This window comes from Dendropsophus ebraccatus, chromosome 1 (assembly GCF_027789765.1).
Source record: "Dendropsophus ebraccatus isolate aDenEbr1 chromosome 1, aDenEbr1.pat, whole genome shotgun sequence".
Taxonomy (NCBI): Eukaryota; Metazoa; Chordata; class Amphibia; order Anura; family Hylidae; genus Dendropsophus; species Dendropsophus ebraccatus.
The window spans coordinates 204,588,010-204,614,660 of NC_091454.1; the positions used below are offsets into that span (position 1 = coordinate 204,588,010).

The 26,651-nt window shown below is 46.3% G+C and overlaps 1 protein-coding gene across 1 annotated transcript; it reads left to right on the plus strand.

Annotated features, from left to right (window-relative positions):
- The first annotated feature begins 364 nt into the window (after positions 1 to 364).
- Positions 365 to 18,789, plus strand: LOC138788842 (CD209 antigen-like protein E). The gene is made up of 3 exons (XM_069967223.1): positions 365 to 445; positions 8,877 to 8,989; positions 18,021 to 18,789. The coding sequence occupies exons 1-3, from the start codon at positions 404 to 406 to the stop codon at positions 18,139 to 18,141; spliced, it is 276 nt and encodes a 91-aa protein (XP_069823324.1). The 5' UTR covers positions 365 to 403; the 3' UTR covers positions 18,142 to 18,789.
- Positions 18,790 to 26,651: the final 7,862 nt, after the last annotated feature.

Sequence of the window (26,651 nt, forward strand, 5' to 3'; positions counted from 1 at the left end):
AATGGGAAGTCCGAGAATAACATCTCATACCTTTGAAGAACAGATGTAGACATCATCACCATGATCAGGTTGACGCGTCAGCCCGTCATGGTAACTTTAACGTGTCAAATCTATCTTGACGCGTTAGGAGTAAAATAACTTTTTCACATGTACAACTGAAAGAGGATAAGGGATCATTGATAAGGCAAGCCTGGATTAGTATGTTTTACTACAACAGCTATAAAAGCATTATCAACATAAAAATTCTGTAATACTCCCCATAGTTACTAACTGCTGTATATTGCTTTATATAGAAACTGTCTGCCCTGTGTGCTCTGTTGGCTGGTATACAGGTGAATGCTCTTGTTACTTTGTCTCTCAGAAAATAACAACTTGGGATGAGGCCAAAAACAAATGCTACCTAATGAACTCTACTCTTGTAATGATAAAGGACAAGACTGAATTGGTAAGAGCTGTATACAGAAAAGCAAAATGACCCTACATCCTTACTGATACACTCATACAGTATCTCCGTTCTCAAACACAATCCGATTCTGGAAGACTGTTCATGAAACTAGCAGTTTAAGAACCAGGGAACCAAACTAAAATTCGCATAGGGAATAATGTAAATTTGTTTCTTGGTTTTTGCTCTCCAGGTGATGAGTGCCCAGCTCACAGAGCATATAATATAGCAAAAGCATCACCACTTACCTCCTCTGGACATGAAGTAAATAGCAGTACATAGCACATTTACTGTAAAGCAATCGGAAATCCCATCATAATGACAGCAATTTCCACTCTAAATGGGGTTTCCCACTCAAGAGCAGAAAGGTTCTGTTCCTGAGCATTCCAGTGTCAATAATGCCGCAGAGCTGGAGGCATACACAGTCTGCCAGCCAGGCAGTGTGGTCAGTGCATCAAGAAAGGGGTTAAGTGGGGATGCACAACATCCCCACTTAATCCCCCTAGGATGAGCAGAAACCTGCCAAAATTATGGTTGTTCTCAGGGGCGTAGCTAATGTCTCCTGGGCCCTGGTGCGAGAGGCCAACTTGGGCCCCCCCCCCCTCCTTTCACGACCAAGTGATGCTATTGTTGTGTGTGTATATATATATATATATATATATATATATATATATATATACACACACACAGTGGTGCCTTGGATTATGAGCATAATTCGTTCCAGGACCGTGCTTGTAATCCAAATCCACTCTTAAACCAAAGCAAATTTTCCTATAAGAAATCATGTAAATGCAGACAATTGGTTCCGCACCCCAAATATATTTATTATTCTGTACTGTACAGTAATGGAGAGGATGGGAAACACAAGGGCGGACAGAGACTGCAGGGAGCATGAAGGAATGAGCAGGGCAGATGTGGGCACATACATGCAGCACTCTCTGTCCGGGGAGAGAGGGGTTACAGCTATGGAGAGATTACCCCCCCACACACAGTCCTGTCCCCTGATGTAAGCCCCAGCCTGAAGGGGATCTGCTACGATTTGGAAGGTGTTTAGAGTACAGTGCTGTAGACCCCACTATGCAGGCCATGCCCCTTCTCCACTCGCGCTCCCACCCAATACAGGAAGTTCTTAAACCAAAGCAATGTTCTTAAACCAAGTCACAATTTTGAAAAACTGTGAGCTCTTAAACCAAAACGCTCTTAAACGAAGTTACTCTTAAACCAAGGTACCACTGTATGTATGTATATATATATATATATATATATATATATATATATATATATATACACACACACACACCAAGACAGATATTACCTATTACCGCCATACTGTTACCGACCAAATCCTGTATACTGAGACCAATATTACCAGTAATACCAGTATATAGGGAGGAAACATTACCGCCACACCACAACCACTACCATCACCACCATATTGTTACTGACCAAATCCAGTATACTAAATCACCTCATCCAGTCATATAGAGGTGGCCCCAGCTCTACACAGGCTCTATACACCATATACATTACAGTGCAGTTATATCAGGTGACTCACAGGAGACGTCTTTTCTGATCGGAGTTCTTTCCTTTTCATCATCTTCTCCATCCGTCCTGGGCCGTTATGAGAACTTCTCCGAGCCACGAATCCACAGAATCTGCCAGACAAACATATTAGGCTCCTTATACTGGCACCATCCTCATCTCTCTACACACTGCACATCTGTACTGTCCCCTTTACACCCTCATTTAGTGGGTAGCCTGACTCTGTGACCTTCTAATAATATATGCCCCCCTCTGTGTATTCCCTCTCCCCCTATGTTGCCCCCCCAAATAGATGGCCCCCTCCCTTATAGATGGCCCCCTCTACCCCCTCCCTTATAGATGGCCCCCTCTACCCCCTCCCTTATAGATGGCCCCCTCTACCCCCTCCCTTATAGATGGCCCCCTATACCCCCTCCCTTATAGATGGCCCCCTCTCTCCTCACCCTCCCTTATGGATGGTCCCCTCTCCCCCCACCCTCCCTTATAGATGGTCCCCTTCCCCCCCCCCCTCCCTTATAGATGGTCCCCTTCCCCCCCCTCCCTTATAGATGGTCCCCTTCCCCCCTCCCTTATAGATGGTCCCCTTCCCCCCCTCCCTTATAGATGGTCCCCTTTCCCCCCCTTTATAGATGGTCCCCTTCCTCCCTCCCTTATAGATGGTCCCCTTCCCCCCCCCACCCTCATAGATGGCCCCCCTCTTTCCCCCCACCCTCATAGATGGCCCCTCTTTCCCCCCACCCTCATAGATGGCCCCCTCCTTCCCCCCCCCACCCTCATAGATGCCCCCCTCCTTTCCCCCCACCCTCATAAATGCCCCCCCTCCTTTCCCCCCACCCTCATAGATGGCCCCCTCTTTCCCCCCACCCTCATAGATGCCCCCCTCCTTCCCCCCCACCCTCATAGATGCCCCCCTCCTTTCCCCCCACCCTCATAGATGCCCCCCTCCTTTCCCCCCACCCTCATAGATGCCCCCCTCTTTCCCCCCACCCTCATAGATGCCCCCCTCCTTTCCCCCCACCCTCATAGATGCCCCCCTCCTTTCCCCCCACCCTCATAGATGGCCCCCTCCCTCATAGATGGCCCCCTCCTTTCCCCCCACCCTCATAGATGGCCCCCTCCTTTCCCCCTCCTTTCCCCCCACCCGTACAGGCTGATAAAAAAAACAAAACTTAACTCACCTGACATCGCGCTCCCACGTTGATTCTCACTCCTCCTGGTCTGTCCCCGGCTGCTGCGCGGCTGCCGGGGGTGTCGCGTCTTATCCCCGGCAGCGCGCGCATCCCAGAACTCCCTGCGCGCCGGAAACCGGAAGTCAGGGCCCAAGGCGCGCAGGGAGTTCTGGGATGCGCGCGCTGCCGGGGGTAAGACGCGACACCCCCGGCAGCCGCGCAGCAGCCGGGGAAAGACGGAGCCAGACTCTTGTGACCGCAAGCAAAACAATGCTTGCGGTCACAAGAGTGATTGATCGGGGGGCCCCGCGGGCCCCCCTTGTGGCGGGCCCGGTCGCGGCGGCGACCCCCGCGACCACGGTGGCTACGCCACTGGTTGTTCTGTTTCTCTACCAGCTCCTGTCTATGTCTTTATCTGTACTCTAGTGATGCATCCCCACTTAACTCTAACCTGTCTTGAAAATTGAGAAGGAGACATATAGTCAGGGCCGGGACAAAGGGTAGGCAGGCATAGGCGATGGCCTAGGGCGCCATCTAATGGTAAATTACAGGGGGCGCAATCTGAATGTCCTTAAATTTTTTTTTACCAGGCTACTGTACTTCTGATGGCCGCCCCTCCGCCTCACATCCTCCTCCTCCCTCAACTTGGCTCTGGACCGTCTGACCAATGAGCTTCTTACTAATATGTCACATGATTTCTGGAGCCAAGGAGGAGAGAAGAGGAGTGTGGCATGGTAGTAACCCGGTAAACTGCTTCTAGATTAGGCAGTGAGGGCTACACTGAGGGGGTGTATGGAGATGTATATACACTGGGGGCTACACTGAGGGGGTGTATGGAGATGTATATACACTGGGGGCTACACTGAGGGGTTGTATGGAGATGTATATACACTGGGGGCTACACTGAGGGGGTGTATGGAGATGTATATACACTGGGGGCTACACTGAGGGGGTGTATGGAGATGTATATACACTGGGGGCTACACTGAGGGGGTGTATGGAGATGTATATACACTGGGGGCTACACTGAGGGGGTGTATGGAGATGTATATACACTGGGGGCTACACTGAGGGGGTGTATGGAGATGTATATACACTGGGGGCTACACTGAAGGGGTGTATGGAGATGTATATACACTGGGGGCTACACTGAGGGGGTGTATGGAGATGTATATACACTGGGGGCTACACTGAGGGGGTGTATGGAGATGTATATACACTGGGGGCTACACTGAGGGGGTGTATGGAGATGTATATACACTGGGGGCTACACTGAGGGGGTGTATGGAGATGTATATACACTGGGGGCTACACTGAGGGGGTGTATGGAGATGTATATACACTGGGGGCTACACTGAGGGGGTGTATGGAGATGTATATACACTGGGGGCTACACTGAGGGGGTGTATGGAGATGTATATACACTGGGGGCTACACTGAGGGGGTGTATGGAGATGTATATACACTGGGGGCTACACTGAGGGGGTGTATGGAGATGTATATACACTGGGGGCTACACTGAGGGGGTGTATGGAGATGTATATACACTGGGGGCTACACTGAGGGGGTGTATGGAGATGTATATACACTGGGGGCTACACTGAGGGGGTGTATGGAGATGTATATACACTGGGGGCTATACTATGTGAGGGGTTGTATGGAGATGTATATACACTGGGGGCTACACTGAGGGGGTGTATGGAGATGTATATACACTGGGGGGTATACTATGTGAGGGGGTGTATGGAGATGTATATACACTGGGCGCTATACTATGTGAGGGGGCGTATGGAGATGTATATACACTGGCTATACACTGTGGGGGCTATACTATGTGAGGGGGTGTGTGGAGATGTATATACACTGGGGCTACACTGAGGGGTGTATGGAGATGTATATACACTGGGGGCTACACTGAGGGGGTGTATGGAGATGTATATACACTGGGGGCTACACTGAGGGGTTGTATGGAGATGTATATACACTGGGGGCTATACTATGTGAGGGGGTGTATGGAGATGTATATACACTGGGGGCTATACTATGGGAGGGGGTGTATGGAGACAGTATATGTACTGGCTATACACTGTGGGGGCTTTATACTATCTGAGGGGGTGTATGGAGACTGTATATACACTGGCTATACACTGTGGGGGATATACTATGTGAGGGGTGTATGGAGTTTAATAATTCCCCCCCCTAGGTGTATATATGTATATATATATATATACACTAGAAAATGTAGCCGGCGCTGCCCGGGTATAAAGTGTCAGTATGTTAATTAGATTTGTTCTAAGGTGCTCAGGAGGCCAAGCTAAAGGTATTGTTTCATCTGAGTTAATCAGTGGAATTAGTGCATACCTGTAGTGCATAGTTGGAGGGGTTCTCTATACCCACAATGTATAGTTTTTAGGGGTCTCGCATATCTGTAGTGCATAGTTGGTGGGGCTGTATACCTATAGTGTATAGTTGGGGGGGTCCTGTATACCTGTAGTGTGTATTTGGGGGGGGGCTGTATACCTGTAGTGTATAGTTGAGAGAGGTCCTGTATACCTGCAGTGTACAGTTGGTGAAGGTCCTGTATACCTGTACTGTATAGTTCGGGGGTCCTGTATACCTGTAGTATATAGTTGGTGCTGTATACCTGTGATGTATAGTTGGTGGAGGTCTTGTATACCTGTAGTTTATAGTTTGAGGGTCCTGGATACCTGTAGTGTATAATTGGTGGAGGTCTTGTATACCTGTAGTATATAGTTCGGGGGTCCTGTATACCTGTAGTAAATAGTTTGAGGGTCCTGTATAACTATAGTATAGAGTTGGTGGAGGTCCTGTATACCTGTAGTGTATGGTTTGGGGTCCTATATACCTTTAGTATATAGCTGGTGGAGTTCCTGTATACCTGTAGTATATTTGGGGTCCTGTATACTTGTAGTATAGAGTTGGTGAAGGTGCTGTATACCTGTATTATAGAGTTGGTGTAGGTCCTGTATACCTGTAGTGTATAGTTTTGAGGTCCTGTATACCTGTAGTGTATAGTTTGGGGTCCTATATACCTGTAGTATATAGTTGGTGGAGTTCCTGTATACCTGTAGTGTATAGTTTTGGGGTCCTGTATACCTGTAGTGTATAGTTTGAGGTCCTGTATACCTGTAGTATATAGTTGGTGGAGGTCCTGTATACCTGAAGTATATAGTTGGTGGAGGACCTGTATACCTGTAGTATATAGTTTTGGGGTCCTGTATACCTGTAGTGTAAAGTTTGGGGTCCTGTATACCTGTAGTATATAGTTTTGTGGAGGTCCCGTGCACCTGTAGTGTATAGTTTTGGGGTCCTGTATACCTGTAGTGTCCTGTATACCTGTAGGGTTGTATTTACCCGTATGGCAGTGTTATTCAGTCACAGTGTTTCGGTATTGGTCATGTCTGGTATGGCGGTGTTATCCAGTCACAGTATGGCGGTATTGGTCAGGTCTGGTGTGGCGGTGTTATCCAGTCACAGTATGGCAGTATTGGTCAGGTCTGATATAGCGGTGTTATCCAGTCACAGTATGGCAGTATTGGTCAGGTCTGATATGATGGTGTTATCCAGTCACAGTATGGCGGTATTGGTCAGGTCTGGTGTGGTGGTGTTACCTAGTCAATTTGCCGGTATTGGTCAGGTCTGGTATGGCAGTGTTATCCAGTCACAGTATGGCGGTATTGGTCAGGTCTGGTATGACAGTGTTATCCAGCACAGTATGGCGGTATTGGTCAGGTCTGGTATGGCAGTGTTATCCAGTCACAGTATGGCGGTATTGGTCAGGTCTGGTATGACAGTGTTATCCAGCACAGTATAGCGGTATTGGTCAGGTCTGGTGTGGCGGTGTTATCCATTCACAGTATGGCGGTATTGGTCAGGTCTTATATGACAGTGTTATCCAGTCACAGTATGGCGGTATTGGTCAGGTCTGGTATGACAGTGTTATCCAGTCACAGTATGGCGGTATTGGTCAGGTCTGGTGTGGCAGTGTTATCCAGTCACAGTATGGCGGTATTGGTCAGGTCTGGAGGTGTTATCCAGTCACAGTATGGCGGTTTGGTTAGGTCTGGAGGTGTTATCCAGTCACAGTATGGCGGTATTGGTCTGGTCTGGTGTGGCAGTGTTATCCAGTCACAGTTTGGTATACCTGTTGTGCCCTGTGTATACCTGTACTGTATGGATGGAGTAGGGGGCCCTGTATATACCTGTACTGTATGGATGGAGTAGGGGGCCCTGTATATACCTGTACTGTATAGATGTAGTAGGGGGCCCTGTATATACATGTACTGTATAGATGGAGTAGGGGGTCCTGTATATACATGTACTGTATAGATGGAGTAGGGGGTCCTGTATATACATGTACTGTATAGATGGAGTAGGGGGCCCTGTGTATACATGTACTGTATGGATGGAGTAGGGGGCCCTGTATATACATGTACTGTATAGATGGAGTAGGGGGCCCTGTATATACATGCACTGTATAGATGGAGTAGGGGGTCCTGTATACATGTACTGTATGGATGGAGTAGGGGGCCCTGTATATACATGTACTGTATAGTTGGAGTAGGGGGTCCTGTATATACATGTACTGTATAGATGGAGTAGGGGGTCCTGTATATACATGTACTGTATAGATGGAGTAGGGGGCCCTGTATATATATGTCCTGTATAGATGGAGTAGCGGGTCCTGTATATACATGTACTGTATAGATGGAGTAGGGGGCCCTGTATATACATGTACTGTATAGATGGAGTAGGAGGTCCTGTATATACATGTACTATATAGATGGAGTAGGGGGTCCTGTATACATGTACTGTATAGATGGAGTAGGGGGTCTACCAGTTATTACTGTGGATGTTGTGAGGCAGCTTCCCTAGCAACCATTGCTCCCTGTGAAAATGAAAGCAGTAATCCTATTGGTTGCTAAGGCTCCAACTGCCGTGTCTGCTGCAGCTAATTATATCACCTGTGTTTGCAGTGAGGAGATTTTCCCATTCATCTCTATGGGGCTCCGCTCTTTCCCCCCCCCCTTCCCTCCTGTACATCTGGTGGGGACGGGACCTTCGCAATAACCTTCCCGGGCACCCAATGTATCCGTGTGCCAAATTTGGGGTCAAACGGTTCAGGCGTTTGGAAGTCTATAGAGGACAGACAGACAGACAGAAGGACAGACAGACTTTGATTTTTATGGTATAGATATATAAAATTTTTAGGAGGGGGGGGGGGGGCGCCATTTGCCTTCTCCGCCTAGGGCACCAAAACTCCTTGCATATAGTATATGCCCATGGCTTAGCGGCAGTACTAAGATTGGATCACTTAGGAGCATAAGCTTTCTGCTTTTGAGTGGAAAATCCTGTTCGAACCGAGGATTCCCATCATTATGATGGGAATACCTGCTCCTGTAAACAGTGCTGCCCGTGCACCTTCAATAACTGTCAGCGAACAGTTATCACCGAGGTTTGTTCAGATACTGAGCAGTGTTCAAGTACCAAACAAATCTTCAAGTGAAAATGTTGTTCGAATATACTGTATTTTTTGAACACAGAGAAGTTAAGGAACTGAGATACCACTGTACAAAGTAATAGCAATAGACAATACTGTGTATCTGCAAATATTCTCCAATAAATCTATATTTCTCTACATCTATTTATCTATCTACCGTACCTGTCTGTCTATCTTTTATAATTGTCTCAAATTTTCCTAGGATACTTTGAAAAACTTATATAAGAATAATAGGAGATACTGGATTGGACTGAGACGTGACCCAGAAGATGTTGAGACCTGGAAGTGGCTGGATGGAACACAAGTCAACTTTACGTAAGTGCTGAGCAGGAGGTTTCAATATGAAAATCTAGGAGAAAAATCTATATTGTAACTAGAGATGAGCGAAGCCGACGGAAATCCGTTTTGCGAGGTTCACAAATTTTGGGTCAAATTCGTTAATATTCGCGATTCGAATCTTAAAGCGTAACTGTCATTTCAGGGCCATTTTTCTGAAAACATTAAATATCAACAGTACAAGCGATTTTAAGAAACTCTGTAATAGGTTTTATGTACTAAAAGAGTTTCCTTCTGTACTGAAAAAGCAATCTCCCAGCCTCCCCCCTCACATCAGATGAAGCAGGATTTCTGTCTCCATTATGTGGCTATGGAGAGGGGAGGGGCTGTTAGGAGTGACTGAGCACGGAGCAGTCCTGCAAAGCACAACACCCTGCAATCTTCTCTCAGTAAGTTCATAGATAAGCACTGACCTTTCTGACACCTGAATCCTGCGGCTTAGGTGCCCAGCGAGTCTACAAACAGCTGACCTTCATGTCACCTCTTCCTGCTCCCTCATCTCCCTCAGCCCCTCCCCCCTTTATAGGCTTACAATGGAGAGAGCAGAGCCCGTCTTCACTGGCTTCTCTGTAATGAAGACGTGTTTGCCTGATAATGCACAGATAAGAAGTCAGGGGGGGGAGGCTGGGAGATTGCTTCTTGAGTACAGAAGGAGGCTTTTTTGGCTGATGAAACCTATTACAGAGTTTCTTAAAATCGCTTATACTACTGATTTCTGCAATAAAAAAAAACATGACAGTTACGCTTTAAGGAATTTCAATAAAACAGCGAAGCTATAGTAGCTACAGTACTGGGACTATTAATGAAGGACGCATTTTTTTTTTTTTTTTTTTTCCAATAGCGTTTTTATTTAAACAGAATAGTATATAACACAGTACAGAGCATGTCAGTACATAAATGAAAGGTCACGCAGGACCTTGCAAAGACATATAACCATACATAGTGCTCTGAAATGACAAACATTTTTTATAAATTTTCTGCAAAAGACTGCTAAAAAGACCTGTTGCATAGGGCAAGTAAATAACTGTGCCAAAAGGAGCTTAATAACAATAACAACATAATATAAAGGTGAGGTTTAAACAAAGGGGAGACGGCAGTAGCCAGCATCACAAAATTATAGAAAGATAATGTGTCATAGTAACAGGTTACAGTATTAAGATTATGGCAATGTCTGTGTGGTGGGGGAATGAGAAGAGGCCAGGTAGTTCTTATAGAAGGTGATCCAGGGGGCCCATAAGGTGAGATATTTATCATGGGAACCGTTTTCCCAGCTACATAGTTCTTCTAGTCGAGCTATTTGTTGCGGTTTTTCTATCCATTCCATGAGTGTTGGAGGGCAGTTATCTCTCCAGTGGAGTGGAATGAGTAATTTTGCCGCAGTTAATAGGAATGTAGGGAGATTGTTACGTTTAGGAGTGAATGTAGGGGTTGACACCCATAGAAGAATAAGGGCTCGTTCCCACTGAGCAAAAGCAGCTGAATTTCTGCGCTGAAATTTCAGCCGTTAAAATAGGTGCAGAGCTAATTTCCATTGTGTTGAATGGAAATTCTGCTCTGCAGTTCACACAGTGGAATTTCCGCACTGAACTAATCCGCTTTCCGCCAGAAGAATGAGCATGTTCATTCTTCCGCTAGCGGAAGCCTATACAAATCAATGGGGCTCTGATTTTCTGTTTCAGCGCGGAATACAAGCGTAATACAAGCGGAAATTACTCGCTGAATCAGCGCGGAAATGGGGAAAAGGGGGGGGGGGAGGATTCTAGTATATATTCTGGTATAGTCTAGTTTACTCACCAAATACTTGCTGAATTTCAGCGCTGAATGCATGCGGATTCAGCGCGGATTCCTCGAGTATTCCGCGCTGAATTTGTCAAGAGCTGATTACGAGCTGAACACTTTCCTAGCGGAATACGCAGGGATTCTGCTTACATTCTGCTTATATTCTGCTCGGAATTCAGCGTCAGTTGATTTCAGGCGGAAATATTTCCTTGCGTAATCCGCCCCTTTTGCTCTGTGTGAACGTAGCCTAAGGGTGGTATTACACGAAGCGATTTTTTTCAATTAACGATTAACGATAAACGATCTCCAACGATCGCAATAGCGGTTGCCTAATAATCGTTCGTTTTACTACACGGAAAGATTATCGGTTATATTGGAGCAACAAAATTCAAGAACACTCCCCTTTCAATTTGCGAATGAACAGGGAACGGCTAACGACATCTTATTCAAACGAACGATGTGCGAACGATGTGTAAAAGACAAACGATAAAAATAGATTCAAAACCTATTAAACGACCAGCGACCAATCGTTCGTCGTTTAATCGTTGTCTACTATTACACTTAAAGATAATCGTTCAAATACGACCGATTGAACGATTATTCGAACGATAATCGCTTCGTGTAATACCACCCTAAGTGTAGGGTCTAATTGAATATCACATCCACATATATCATGTATGTGTCTTGTAATCATAGACCAATAATTTTTTATATTAGGGCATGTAAGCCAGACATGAGACAATGTCCCTGATTGGGACTCACATCGCCAACAAAGGTCATTCTCCAAATGAAGGACGCATTTGTTAATGCATGTTCTTGTACAAGTGTCAAAAATTAGAATATCACAATTTAAAAAAAAAATGTCAATCAGCTAGTCAATCATAAAATATCCGCCATGGACAGGAGTGGACATCGTGGGAACAGCGGTGTAACACCTATTTTCTTCCAAGACAGCAGTGGATATTGGTAAATGAGTGGTGTAAAGTGACACTTTTGCAAATTTTTAGAACACAGTAGGAGTGGAGTGCGACCACTGATGTAAGGCACAGCTGAGTTCACTAATGAAACCAAGCTTGTACAACACAGTAGGAGTGGAATGCAATCACTGATTGTCTGAATTGGCAGTTTTTGTGCAGCCGCTATTCTATGAATAGTGGCCACACAAAACTGACATGTCATAGTGGCCACACAAAACTGACAGAGTGTATACACTCCAGTCGGGATCCCATAGACTTTAATGTGATTGGTAATTTCATTAAATAATGGCTGTGGTTGTAAAACTGCAACTACGACCGATGTTTAATGAAATTCTATGTTGTGTGAACATAGCCTTATACTATCAAGCGTTAATCACAACACTTAGTTCATATGATGATTGTTCCTAAAACCATACCTATTCTGTACATACTTTTTATGTTGTATGGCAAGCCCCCTGAACCCCAATGATTACCCCAATAATGAAACTACAACAAGGTCAGAAAAAATGGCCTCAGCAGCCGTTTATTGATAATCTTAAAGGGGTAGTGCGGCGCTAAACAATTATTCACAAAATCACACACATTACAAAGTTATACAACTTTGTAATGTATGTTATGTATGTGAATGGCCCCCTTCCCCCCATCCACGCTAGACCCGGAAGTGTGGTGCATTATACACACCGCATCTCGTGTCGAACGTAGTCTTCGGGAGGCCAGCCGAACCGCTCCATCCGTCCCTAATGCTGGCCCCCCTCTGCCGCGTCATAACTGTGCTCAGCCGCGATTGGCTGAGCATAGTTATGCTCAGCCAATCGCGGCTGAGCTGCTGATGATGCGGCAGAGGGGTGCAGTGAGTATAATGCACCACACTTCCAGGTCTAGTGTGGGTGGGGGGAAACACGGGGAAGGGGGCCATTTATATACATAACATACATTACAAAGTTGTATAACTTTGTAATGTGTGTTATTTTGTGAATAATTGTTTAGCTCCGCACTACCCCTTTAACAATTAGAAAACTTTAACATTTTACAATAAGTGGGTGGTCCTCAAAGCCTTAGAACTAATAACACTGATTCACACGGCGGACCACCAATTAGTCCACACAGTGAATTACCTGCAGCTGATTACCGCCGGCTCGCAGGCACTAAGAGTAATAGCTGAGTGCTTTCCATACCTCGCTTTCTCTCCAAGCCTCCCGTGGCCTATAACCTAGCGAGGATAACCTTAAACCAACATTCCCCATAAACCACCACCATCACTTGTGCCACGTTTAACCATTAAGGGGGTCCAGAACTAATTGGTTCCCCCCCATAACCTCCAGAACCACTAAATTTGCCACTTCTTTGAGGACCTTCCACTGCCACAACTGCTGCAACAACACAATCACACTCACAACCCCCACACCTCCTATCCCTAATGTAGTATTTTTTTCTTCTTCTTCTTCTTCTTTTTTTTTAAATATAAAAAACGAACACTAGGGAGGGTGGGCAGGAAATTCCTCAACCAGCTCAAAGCCAAAAGGTAAGCCGTCCCCTTCACAAATCCCTTATATAAACTCAACAACACACTCCCTTCCACCAATCAATGACCCTCAGCCTATATCACTGACCCAGACCTGACCTCCCCTCTCTAGCCATTAACCCCTTAACTCCTGCAGTACTAGGCACACAGCAAGGCCCAGTCATGCAGGCCTACCTTTAAGGTGCCTTGCACCCCTTGTACGGCCTAAACCAATCTTTTATGCTCTCTCATTCTGTCTCTCTAAATTACCAGTTACAGGCAAACCACAGTTTCTGTTGTCTGTGTTATTGTTTGTGTGTGTAAGTGCGTTAGGCTGGGTTCACACTACGTTTTTGCAAACCGTTTTTTTCATACATTTTTCGCAAAAAACAGATGCATTTGTGTGCATCCGTTTTGATCTGTTTTTTTCCATTGACTTCCATTATACGTTAAAAAAAAAAAACACATCCGTTTTGATTCTCTTTTTCTGTAATGGAAGTTAATGGCAAATGGATCAAAATGGATGCAAACAAATGCATCTGTTTTCTATTTGTTTTGTTTTTTTCAAAAAAAGAACAAAATGAAAAGAAAGAGTGGTGTTGGAACCAATATGGTGCCATGGAGTGGTGTTGAAACCCACCCCGGGGCAAACAGCACTGCACTTGAGGTTTGCATAACCCCTCAACTAGGGCTTTGCGATATACCGCAAAGGTACAGATACTGTCTTTGGCGTTGGTTAACAGACCTAAACTTTAGTAGGGCAGTAATTGTGGTATATTTTTACCTCCCTGTCTGTGCTGCATGGCCTGTCAGAGAGCCCCACCCCCCGTGCCCATCCTGTCCCGTCAGAGTGCCCCACTCCCAGGGCTGTATTAACAGCTGCTGCTGCCCTAGGCACTAAACCTGAAGACGCCCCATCTTCACGCACCTATACCAGACCTGACCAATACCACCATACCCCCACACCCCTGGAAAAGACACTAGTTTTTTCTGTCCCCCCGCTCCCTGGTGCTGCCCCCCTGCAAGGTGCTGCCCTAGGCACCAGACCACGGGTGCCTAGTGATAAATACGGCCCTGCCCACTCCCATCCCGTCAGAGCACCCCCAACCCGTCAGAGTGGTTGTGTGTCCTGTCACTACCCTGCAGGAAGGAGCTGCTGCACCTGCTCCTCTTCTCCCTCCCTATGCCTAGCGCCCCCCCACGCACACTGACCTGTCAGAGTGCCCCCCGGCATCCGACCCGTCCCATCAGAGTGAACCTCCGCATCCATCCCAGCCCGTCAAAGTGCTGTAGTGTGTACATAGCTGCATACCTGTGTATACACATCCTGTAGTGGCTGTATACTTGTGTATACACGTCCTGTAGTGTGCACATAGCTGTATACCTGTTAATACACGTCCTTCAGTGTGTACATTGTTGTATACCTGTGTATACATGTCCTGTAGTGGGTGTATACCTTTATATACACATCCAGGTCTTTGCTCAGACCCCCTAATAATGACAAATAATAAAAATGACAATAGACTAAATAGCACAGCCTTGTGTTGCTGCTCAGTGACTTTTTTTTCTTTACTTTTTTTAAATCAAGTTTGGCATGGTAAGTAGGTGAGGCTTAAAAGGGGTGTGGCTTGCAAAAGGGGCGTGTCAGAATTATCATTCAATTATCATTACCGCAGCTACATGTGCGATTAACTGCAATATTGATTTAGGCCAATATCACCCAACCCTACCCATAACCCCTTGGATAAAGTGTAAACAGGTGTATAGGTGCAGGTGCAAGAAATAATTGACCAGAGTCCAATTATTAACCAGGATAACTTGGTATACTTGTAGGAACTTGAGTGCAATATGAGAAAATGCACTTTTGGTAACTGCAGGTGGAGGAAGGTAGTAAGAGAAGTTGTAACAGCAAGGCAGAGCAGAGGAACGTCTTGAGTGCCCTGTCCAATGTAGCAGTGTTCTCTCCTAGGATAGCGTGGTAGAAGTTGAAAGTCACAGAAGAAAAAGATACTCATACTCACATAGAGATACCATTGAACTGATTGCAGCATGCCCTATAGTGACGGGTCAACCGTCCTGCTAGAGTAGTACAAGGTCCACGGCCCTGCAATGGGTTGAGCAGACTTTCCAAGACTTCCCAGAATAGCCATGCGCTACAGTAGGATACGTAGGCCTAACTGTTGCTTTGTCCTACTGGGGTCAGTACCCAATTCCAGATGAGGGCCCTGTGTGTTGCAGAAGGTATCCCTGCCATGGACAAGGTTTTCCTCAGACAAGGACGTCCTCCCTACTGAGGGTCTAGCACTGCATGATAGCTGTAGTTACTTGCATAAAAGCCGGCAATACCCCCCTTACAGCCAGCAATACCCCTTTGTAGCCAGTAGGACCCTCTTGAAACTAATGCTTATTGGCTACCTGGCACTATTCCAGCCAATCAAGAAGCACTATTAACCAGCCAATAAGTATTGGATAAAAAACAATACCAGCACATGTCTTCAGAGTACGGAAACAATGGTGTCCCCACACCTAGTGAGACCAACACATGCGTAGTGCTACATTAATGGTCACACTAAATGTGTACAGGATAGCTGTTTTGGGTAGAGGACATGGCTCAGCCCCGAAGCACTGATGTCACTGTACCCAGGAAGATGAAAGGAAGTGGTACGTTACCGGAAGAAGAACATTGTGTTCAGGAGCATCACGTGACTGGACCAGTGATCTCTGAGTACAGTCCACGAAGGATATTTATTTCCATTCCCCCCCTCATTTTTTCCTGAAATACCCCTGTAATTGTTGGTCCTTAGAATTTCTAGTCTAAGTAGAGACCAACTATAAGTTTGCTTAAACTGCACCAGGAATTTAGGCCTGAGTTTTAATGCACAGTGTTGCATCTTGAGCCACTCCCCATTTTATAGAATCCTTGGCTCTTTTTATTAGAGAATATAGAGGGTTATTTAGACCTCTGTGTGTAATAATGACCCATATGGGCCTCTGAATAACTTAATCTGAAACAGTCACATTAAGTCATTAGACACCTATGTACCTGTATAGGACAGCATACGTCTGACTAGATGCAGTGTACTGTATATGTTATTGGTCTGATAGCTGACATAACAATGTATAGACCTATCAATGCAGTCAGGGCTGGATCAGTCTGTAATGACGATGAAACCTGGGGAAGGAGCTTCTTGTCATCTTGTCTTCTTTTCCTTTTTCTCTCCATCCAGCCCGGACCACCATGATGGTTTCTTGCAGCTACAATTCATCTCTCTTTAGAACCTGCCAGACAAACATCTCAGGCTCCGCACCTCCAGCATCTTCCTTCCCATTTCCCACCTACAGGCTCCCAAACTGTGGTAATTCTGCTGTTTGGTGACCTCCATTACACTGACATACAGGATGCTGGGAGAGCTGGGTGACCTACATTACACTGCCATACTGGATGCTGGGAAAGCTGGGTGACCTCCATTACACTGACATACAGGATGCTGGGAAAGCTGGGTGACCTCCATTACACTGACATAGAGGATGCTGGGAAAGCTGTGTGACATCCGCTACACTGACATACAGGATGCTGGGAAAGCTGTGTGACCTCCACTACACTGACATACAGAATGCTGGAAGAGCTGTGTGACCTCCATTACACTGACATACAGGATGCTGGGAAAGCTGTGTGACCTCCATTACACTGCCATACAGGATGCTGGGAAAGCTAAGTGACCTCCATTACACTGACATACAGGATGCTGGGAAAGCTGTGTGACCTCCATTATACACTGACACACAGGATGCTGGGAAAGCTGTGTGACCTCCATTATACACTGACATACAGGATGCTGGGAAAGCTGTGTGACCTCCATTATACACTAACATACAGGATGCTGGGAAAGCTGTGTGACCTCCATTACACTGGCATACAGGATGTTGGGAAAGCTGTGTGACCCCAAATACACTCACATACAGGATGCTGGAAAAGCTGTGTGACCTCCATTTCACTGACATACAGGATGCTGAGAAAGCTGTGTGACCTCCATTATACACTGACATACAGGATGCTGGGAAAGCTGTGTGACCTCCATTACACTGACATACAGGATGCTGGGAAAGCTGTGTGACCTCCATTATACAATGACATACAGGAAGCTGGGAAAGCTGTGTGACCTCCATTACACTGACATACAGGATGCTGGGAGACCTCCACTACACTAACATACAGGATGCTGGGAAAGCTGGGTGACCAGTGACCGGGGGCGGGGCTTATCACTGGGGGCGCGGGATTATTGGGACATATCCAGGTCTCCCTCTGTGCTGGCTTCCCTTCACCCCCTCTTTACTAGCCCCCATAAGCTACTCACCTCTTATCCTGCTGCCTCCAGCTCCTCTTCTTCTGGGTGAGTCTCGTCCTCTTCGGGCTTCCGGTGCAGGCAGCCACCTGTCATACAGAGGCCGCCTGCACAGGAAACCCCTGTGTCTCTGCCCCAGCCTGCTGTTACCTTCAGCTGTGCGTGCGTGGCGCACAGCTAAAGGTCGTTCTGGCCAGGGGATCTGGAACTTAGATTCCAGATCCCCGGCCGTTACTAGGGCCGGGTACTGTCGGGCACCCCCTAGCTGTGGGCGCCCCGTGCAGTGGCCCGGCTCGCCCGGCCCTAGAAACGGCCTTGATTAAATCTTTGATATTTTACCATCCATTGACATATATTACATTGCCTTTTTTTCTGTAAAAATTACTTTGTTCTCATTCATTCATTTACAGCAACTGGGATAAGAAGGAGCCCAACAATGTCGGCAATTTGGAATTCTGTGGAGAAACCCGATCCGGACCCTGGAATGATCTAAGATGCAATGAGCAGCTGCTTTTTATTTGTAAAAAATAAGAACCTGCTGAGATCCATTCTATAGCGAGCAGCGGCAGAACATGGAGCTCCTGGGCCCTAATGTATCATCTGTTCCATGTGCTATATACTGTATACAGCTATGCTGCTTCTACTTATAATGCAGCGTGGCCTTCTGCTCTTAGGCAGCAGTGACTGGGTATGACAGCTCCCTCTACTCCCCTGATATCAAGGATATATAAACCCAACTCAGGGAATAAACATATCACATTTACTTCATGTACCTCTAGCTGCATGAAGATCACTCATGTGTAAGAGACACAGCAACACAGAGCTGATTCTAATCCACATCGATACGTCCCGTCCGCACTCCCCTCCCCAAACCAGGAAAAGAGAGCAGGAAACCCATAAAACCCATTGTAAACTGAATATTTAGACTGGTTGCCAGGGTTACACTTCCTAACAACTAAGGACTGTTATACGGGGTTGTCAGACAGAATGTCCCTGGTCACAGTCTCTCTGAGGCCATAAAGCCTGTCAGCATGACAATGCTATCTAATCTATCAGCATCATGTTATAGAGCCGAGGAGACTGATATATAACCTTGTGAGAAAAGACTTACTATAACTTATCAAGTGAAATCCCTGCTCTATCTAGTCTTAGGAGTCCAGTGGGTAGTGTCACTCACTGATAGGACCGCCCACTGGACTCATAAGCATGGAGAGATAACAGGAAAATTACAGTCATTAAGTTACAATATATCCTGCATCTTTTCTCACAAAGATATATATATATATATATATATATATATATATATATATATATATATATATGCTAAAATTATTATGTTAATTTGATTTCCCTGAGACCCATTGGCACCACAACATATGGGGTAAATTCGCCCCTGCGAGCCCCTGGGACGAAGGAATATTTAATGAAAAAATAACAATTAAATTTTAATCCCCTCCTCCATGAGGTATAAATAGGCTCCACCTCCCCCTAGACCTCAGTCTAATTATAAAGAAACATAAAACACAGGGAGGGAGTCTTGTGATGCCAATGGGTCTCAGGGAAAACAAATTAACATAATAATTTTAGCTTCCCTTACGTCCCATTGGCACCACAACATATGGGGAATTAGCAAGCATTATCCCCAATGGGCGGGTTATTTATTACGTCCGCATTAAGAACAGATCTTGCAAAGGTTGTTCTTGACAAGAAAGAAGTATCCAGCCTGAAATATCTCACAAAGGTAGTCAAAGACGACCAGGTAGCTGCCTGGCATATGTCCTCAAGTGGCACATCGGCACGCTCTGCCCAAGTGGAGGCCACAGCTCTAGTAGAGTGAGCCCTGGTAAATTCTGGTGGATCCAGATCAGCAGAGGAGTAACATAAGGCAATGGAGTCACAGATCCATCTGAATATTGAAGGTTTTGAAGCCTTTCTCCCCTTGTTCTTTCCTGCGAAAGGGATAAAGAAATCCTCGTCTTTACGAAAATCACCTACTCTATGTAGATAGATCTTGATAGCTCTGGATATGTCCAATAAAGAAAGATTCAAGTCTTCTTTAGATGATCCAGTAGGAGAAAATACAGGCAATACTATTGGCTGGTTGATGTTGGCAAATGAAGCCACCTTAGGCAGGAATCCTAGAAGGAACCCAAGGATAACCTTGTCTTGGGAAACAAATCACGTATGGAGGTGCGGAGTCAAGGGCTTGAAGTTCTCCAACTCTCTTAGCAGAGGTAATGGCTAGTAAAAGAGAAACTTTCAATGTTAACTTGAAGTCTACTTCCTCCCAAGGCTTAAAGGGAGGAAGACACAGGCGTCTCAACACAGACTGCTTTCTGTAAAATAGGAGGAGAAAAATGAAGAAGAGCTAGGTAAATCGCTCTGAGCTCCCTCACGTTGGAGGGCAGAGCGGATTCCTGTTGACTCCAAGATCCTGCAGTCGTCATGACTGTCAGATGAGCTCCCCAACCTGTTCCTGAAGCATCTGTCGTGATGGTTATCCAGTGTGGTTCTGAAAATAAAACTCCATGTTTGACTTGTCTCCACCACATTAGAGAATGTCTTGTTTGAGTCGATAGAACATGCATCGCATCCAAGTCCTTCAGTCCTCGGTTCCATACTGTTAGTGCTTCTCTCTGAAGAAATCTCATGTGCCATAACGCCCATGGCACCGCGTCCGCAGCTGAGGCAAGGAGCCCTAGAAAGCGCATTTATGTTCTTATGGATACCTGACGAGGAGGAATTAGGAATTAAGTCTGATTTCTCTATGTTGATAAGCCAACCTAATTGTTGAAGTATGTCCTGGACATAGTTCAACTGAACTCTCAGAAGATCCTGAGTCTGAGTCATAATCAACCAATCGTCCAGGTAAGGGATAACTTTATCCCCTCTAAACGGAAGCGAACCATCATGGTGACACTACCTATGTGAAAACAAAGGGTGCGGAGGTATTCCGGATAGAAGGACTTTGAATTGTAAGTGTCTTACCTTCCCCTGGATTTAGATGGTGATTCTTAAAAATCTCCTTTGAGTCTTCAGAATCGGTACATGAAGATATGCATCCGGTAGATCTATGGTGACCATAAAATCTCCCTCCTGGAGGATAGATTTTACCGATCTTATGTTCTCCATGTGGAACGTCTTCTTTACTATGCACCTGTTGAGATATCGCAAATCTATAATAAGCCTCCAATTTCCAGATGGCTTCAGCACTAGTAACACTGGGGAGTAAACTCCCTGACCGATCTCAGATAGAGGAACATCCTCTAGAGCCTCAATGGAAAGGAGGTAAAGAATTTCTGTCTCTAGGACTAAGTGTCTTTCTGGTTTAAGATTTCTTGACAGAAGAAATCTTGGAGGAGGAAGAGATGATAAATGAAGGACATAACCATTTTGAATAATATTTAACACCCAGTGATCTTTTCTTAATTCTTCCCAGGCAGGGAGAAACAAACTCAGACGTGTTCCCACTGGACAGCTTCTGCGTCAGAAGTCTGGTTTCTTGTTGGTGTCCTTATTCTGCTGCTTCCCGGAACCTCTTCTGGAATAGTTTCTTCCTCAACCTCTGTACTGGTATCTCCCTTTGCCTCGCTGAGGAGATTTTGCTCTGCGAAAGGAATCACCGCTCTTATAGGACAATGGTAGGGACTTCCCCTCCTTGTCAGACAATTCCTCCATTAATTTATCTAGCTCAGAGCCAAACAGCCTACCTGGCTGGAACTCCATATTACAGAGCTGAATTTTGGAGTTAGCATCTCCAACCCAGGGTTTTAACCATAGCGCCCTTCGGCAGCGGTTGAGAGCGTACTAGTTTTTTTTTACGCTAACCTGGTTCCCTGAGATGCATCATCGCAGAGGAAGTCAATGGCCATAATGACCTTTTTTAAGGAGCGAAGGACCTTGTCCCTGCTAGCTCTACCTTCCAAATTTTCCTGGACCTTGGCCAGCCATCTCCTTAGGCTTCTAGAAACCTCAAAAAAGAAATGGAGACTGCCCCTTGGGCTGCCGCTGCCGTATATGATGTCTTGAGGGCTACCTCCACCCTTCTATCCATCGGATCCTTAAGATTGGATCCGTCCTCCGCAGGCAGCACAGTACATTTCGACAGTTTGGCTATGGCCGGGTCCACCTTTGGAGGCTCAATCCATTCCTTACATTGTTCTTCCTTGAGAACATATAAGGTCTTAAACCTCTTGCTCAAACCCGGAGCCTTTTCCGGTTCCTTCCATTCCGCCTGTAACATAGAAAATGAAGTCTTACCCACAGAAAAAACCCTAGGCTTTTTTGAGGAGGACCAATCCTATCCTCTTTTATTTCCTCAGGGTGTATTTCAGCTTGCACAGCTTAGCAGAGCTTGTGAATTCTATCAGCTGTGAAATACCCCTTGAATAATTCTTTCTCATCTTCAGAAGTAGAAGAGGTTTCAGAAGAAAAGGATGACTTAACTTCATCAATCACAGTAAAACTGAAAATGACCATAATCCTACAGCCATAAAGTAATATACTCAAAGGCTGGGAGTAGAGAGAGAAATACTCCATTTGGTCTTTAATTTAGGAGACGGGCGGCGATTCTCATTAGCCGCTAAAGTCTTTTGCACATAGTCCTTGACCCATACAACTACATCCTGAACATCAGGCTCCTCATAGGTTTAGGTCTGCATGAAGGACAGCGTACTTAGGCATTATAAATATTTTTAGGCATTCATAAATATTTTTATGAAAGAAAGGATGAATCTTATCTGGAAAAAATGATCCTCCTACGGTATCCATAGCCGTCAGGTAGTGGAGTCTCACACTCGGCACATGAAGTGCTTCCTTAGAAGGTCTTTTGCCAGCAGCAGGACTGGTCTCCATTTTAGACATCTGCAAATAATCAATGTATTACAATACATATAAACCACTAGCCTGGCTAGAGTGATATCGGAAAGAGACACTAGGTGGCAGCAACACTTACTTTTAAGTATATAGAAGAGAGATCACAGCACTTTGCACTCAGATGTTTTCTATTAGATCCAAATGAGCCACAGAAAATCCTTCCAGAGGAAGACAGCCAGACCTAGAGGTAGCAAAGCTTACCTTCTGCCTTGAACACACAGCTAATCCGGCATGCAGAGAGCGCATGCCGCTGCCGCCCCCCGGAAGTGACATGACGCCGACGCCGCAGTGCTGAGACGCACGCAGCGCCGATGCGTTCCACAGTCGAACGCGACTGGAAGAAAAGCCAGCGGCTCGGGTGACACGCAGAGTGCGTTCCAAGACGCACTAGGTAAGAAAAACTTAAAAGCTAAGACCTGCAGAAGCAAATATCAGGATACTACCTGGACACCGGCTCCAGCGGCATCCCAGCAATCATTACCTGGAGAGAAAACCTGAATGCAACAGGTTAACAAAGCATAAAAACGGAGGAGGGACCCTAGGGCTAACAGCAACGAAGTAAAAAAAAGACTGAGGTCTAGGGGGAGGTGGAGCCTATTTATACCTCATGGAGGAGGGGATTAAAATATATATATATATATATATATATATATATATATATATATATATATATATCTCTTCCTGCTCTATAATATAGCTTGTTTTTTGTTAGCATTTTCATAGTGAAAGGATGGAGGCTTTGGCATCGGCCAGTTATCAGCTCAATAATCAGAAAAATTTCCCATGCGATCAAGCAACAAGTTCCACAGAACCTATTAAAAATAATAATTTCTTGTCAGCAAAGGGAACCTGACAGACCCCTTCATCAGCCAAGGGGTCCATTGGGCACAAACTAGATACCGCTGTCCTGGTTTCCCTAATATCATAGCTGCCATATCACTGCCATACCTTCAATCAATAAATAAATATATTGCTATACAGTGAGCAAATAATAGAGCAATCATCAGAAGCCAACTGACCCTCAGTATCAATGAATAGAGATTCATGACCCTGCGTTATACTTGGGATGCAGGATTAAGACCTATTGTTGCTCTAACTGGATGGATACAGGCAGCGTATTCAGATCTGTAGTCAACAAAAAGTTGGTATATGAGTGTCAGGTATATAGAAAGAGAGTAAGGGTACTTTTACATGGCTCGATATGGGGCCGTGCACGCACACAAGATTAGCACTCGTTTACAAGGCACAATAAATTTCACATCCGGGCTGCTTGAACGATGGCTGCATACTGCTAGGATTCCTAAAGGGTCACTCGGATGGCTAGCTCTACCCACTAGGTGGGCCTGTAATCCCTGATCTCGTATCACTCAGTGCCCATATGGTAGCTTAGGTGAATGTTCGTTCCCATGGATACAGGAATTCTCTCTTACGTTCCCAGCTGAGAACCATAGTTGTCTGGATAAGGATCCCACACTCACTCCCACAGACCCCTACACTGCTTTATCTCCACTTCTTAAGGTTACTTATCTAAATGCCTATTGTCTTTAAAGTCTACCCGTCACCTCAGCAGTATATCTCTAGCTTCTACCTGTGTAAAGTTTTAAAGTTGTCTGTTCTTATCTATGATGTGTCAACTGTGTCTTCTATATCCGAGAAAAGCACAAAATCCTATTGTCTTGCTAAAGATGCATAAGCTGTGAAAAGACTGTTTATCACTGTACGAGAACACCTGTAAAGCTATATTAATATATAACCGTACGTCATTGTACCACACTATAGATTCTTTCAGTAAAAGCATTAACTGTTTAAGTGCTTGGAGTCTGTCTTCAGTGGCGTGCAACTCACACCAATCACTACAACCACAACTACAACTCCTAATATCCCCCAATGCTGAGTCAGTGTATCCAGGGGTGGCCATAGCTGTTCCCACTCCTGGCAACTGTGACAAATGCCCATGTGGTGCACTGTGGTGCACCTGTACAAGTCTTCTACCTAAAGTTATTCAAGAGACTGTCCTATGCAAGAACCTTCTACCCAAGTCCTGGCAAGTGCTGGCAGTTATGACTAGACTTGATGGCTTAGTGGCAGGCCTGTATTTAGAGTTCATGCTGCCCTAGGCACTTTGCATGCTGAGGCGCCCCCTCCCCCGGTTACATGCATGGTATATACCCTGGCACTTGGGTGCCGCTCTGCTTGATGCCCGCTATTCTCATCAAACAGACGTGATGGAGGAGGGAAGGAGGCCGGGGACGTCTTAGTTTGGGGACTGGTTCTGTCCAGTGTGGGACTGGGGTACCTGGAGCTCACCAATGTAGAACCAGTGAGACACGACATGCTGACCCCATCCTTTCCTGAATTCATCTGCATCTGTGACAAATCCCTACATTTATACAGCTCTCAGGCTATGCTGGGAGTTGTAGTTTCTCAGTGGACCACCCTTTAATAAATCACTGTGTGCAGAGGCTCCTGGTGGCTGCAATCTGTGGGTGACAACCAACAGCCCTGAAGGTCCAGCAACACATCTGTCTACAGCCGCAGTTATCATAGGATTGTACTTTACTACAACTCCCAGCATATCCTGAGGGCTGCAGACTGACAGTACATGCTGGGAGTTGTAGTTCCTGCAGCTGTTGTAGTTGGGTCCTAGGTGAATTATACATTGGATGCTTTGTGGCATATAAGTATACATAGATCTGTGGGGGCTCAGTGCAGGGAAGTGACCCCAGAACATCACTAATAGGGAATAGAACAACAACATCTTCCCCTATATCTTATTAGTGATGTTCTGGGGTCACTTCCCTGCACTGAGCCCCCACAGATCTATGTATTCTTATATGCCACACAGCATCCAGTGTATAATGCACCTAGGACCCAACTACAACAGCTGCAGGCACTACAACTCCCAGCATATCCTGAGGGCTGCAGACTGTCAGTACATGCTGGGAGTTGTAGTGCCTGCAGCTGTTGTAGTTGTGTCCTAGGTGCATCATACACTGGATGCTTTGTGGCATATAAGTATACATAGATCTGTGGGGGCTCAGTGCAGGGAAGTGACCCCAGAACATCACTAATAAGATATAGGGGGAGATGTTTTGTTCTATCCCCTATTAGTGATGTTCTGGGGTCACTTCCCTGCACTGAGCCCCCACAGATCTATGTATTCTTATATTCCACCTAGGGCCCAACTACAACAGCTGCAGGCACTACAACTCCCAGCATGTACTGACAGTCTGCAGCCCTCAGCATATGCTGGGAGTTGTAGTGCCTGTAGCTATTGTAGTTGAGTCCTAGTTTAAAAGTTTGCGCTAGTGTACTGTAGTGTCCGCGGGGCTGTGTCAGTACACTACCGTAAACATTACACTGACCCATTTAGACCCCAATCGTACACAGGCTCTGCACACTATAGAGGTGATTACAGTGCAGTTACTAATGACTCACAGGTGACGTCTTATCTGATTGCCGTCGCTCACTTTTTTCTTTCTTCTCCATCTGGCAGCCATCATGAAGCCACAACTCGTCTGCAGGCGGGCAGCTGGGGGTGACTGGGGAAGGGAGGCAGCTGGGGGTGACTGGGGAAGGGAGGCAGCTGGGGAGACTGGGGAAGGGAGGCAGCTGGGGGGGCTGGGGAAGGGAGGCAGCTGGGGGTGACTGGGGAAGGGAGGCAGCTGGGGGGGGGCTGAGGAAGGGAGGCAGCTGGGGGTGACTGGGGAAGGGAGGCAGCTGGGGGGGGGCTGAGGAAGGGAGGCAGCTGGGGGGACTGAGGAAGGGAGGCAGCTGGGGGGGACTGAGGAAGGGAGGCAGCTGGGGGGGACTGAGGAAGGGAGGCAGCTGGGGGGGGACTGAGGAAGGGAGGCAGCTGGGGGGGACTGAGGAAGGGAGGCAGCTGGGGGGGGGACTGGGGAAGGGAGGCAGCTGGGGAAGGGAGGCAGCTGGGGGGGACTGGGGAAGGGAGGCAGTTAGGGGGGGACTGGGTAAGGGAGGCAGCTGGGGGGCTGAGGAAGGGAGGCAGCTGGGGGGGGACTGGGGAAGGGAGGCAGCTGGGGGGGTTGAGGAAGGGAGGCAGCTGGGGGGGGACTGAGGAAGGGAGGCAGCTGGGGGGGGACTGAGGAAGGGAGGCAGCTGGGGGGGACTGAGGAAGGGAGGCAGCTGGGGGGGGGACTGGGGAA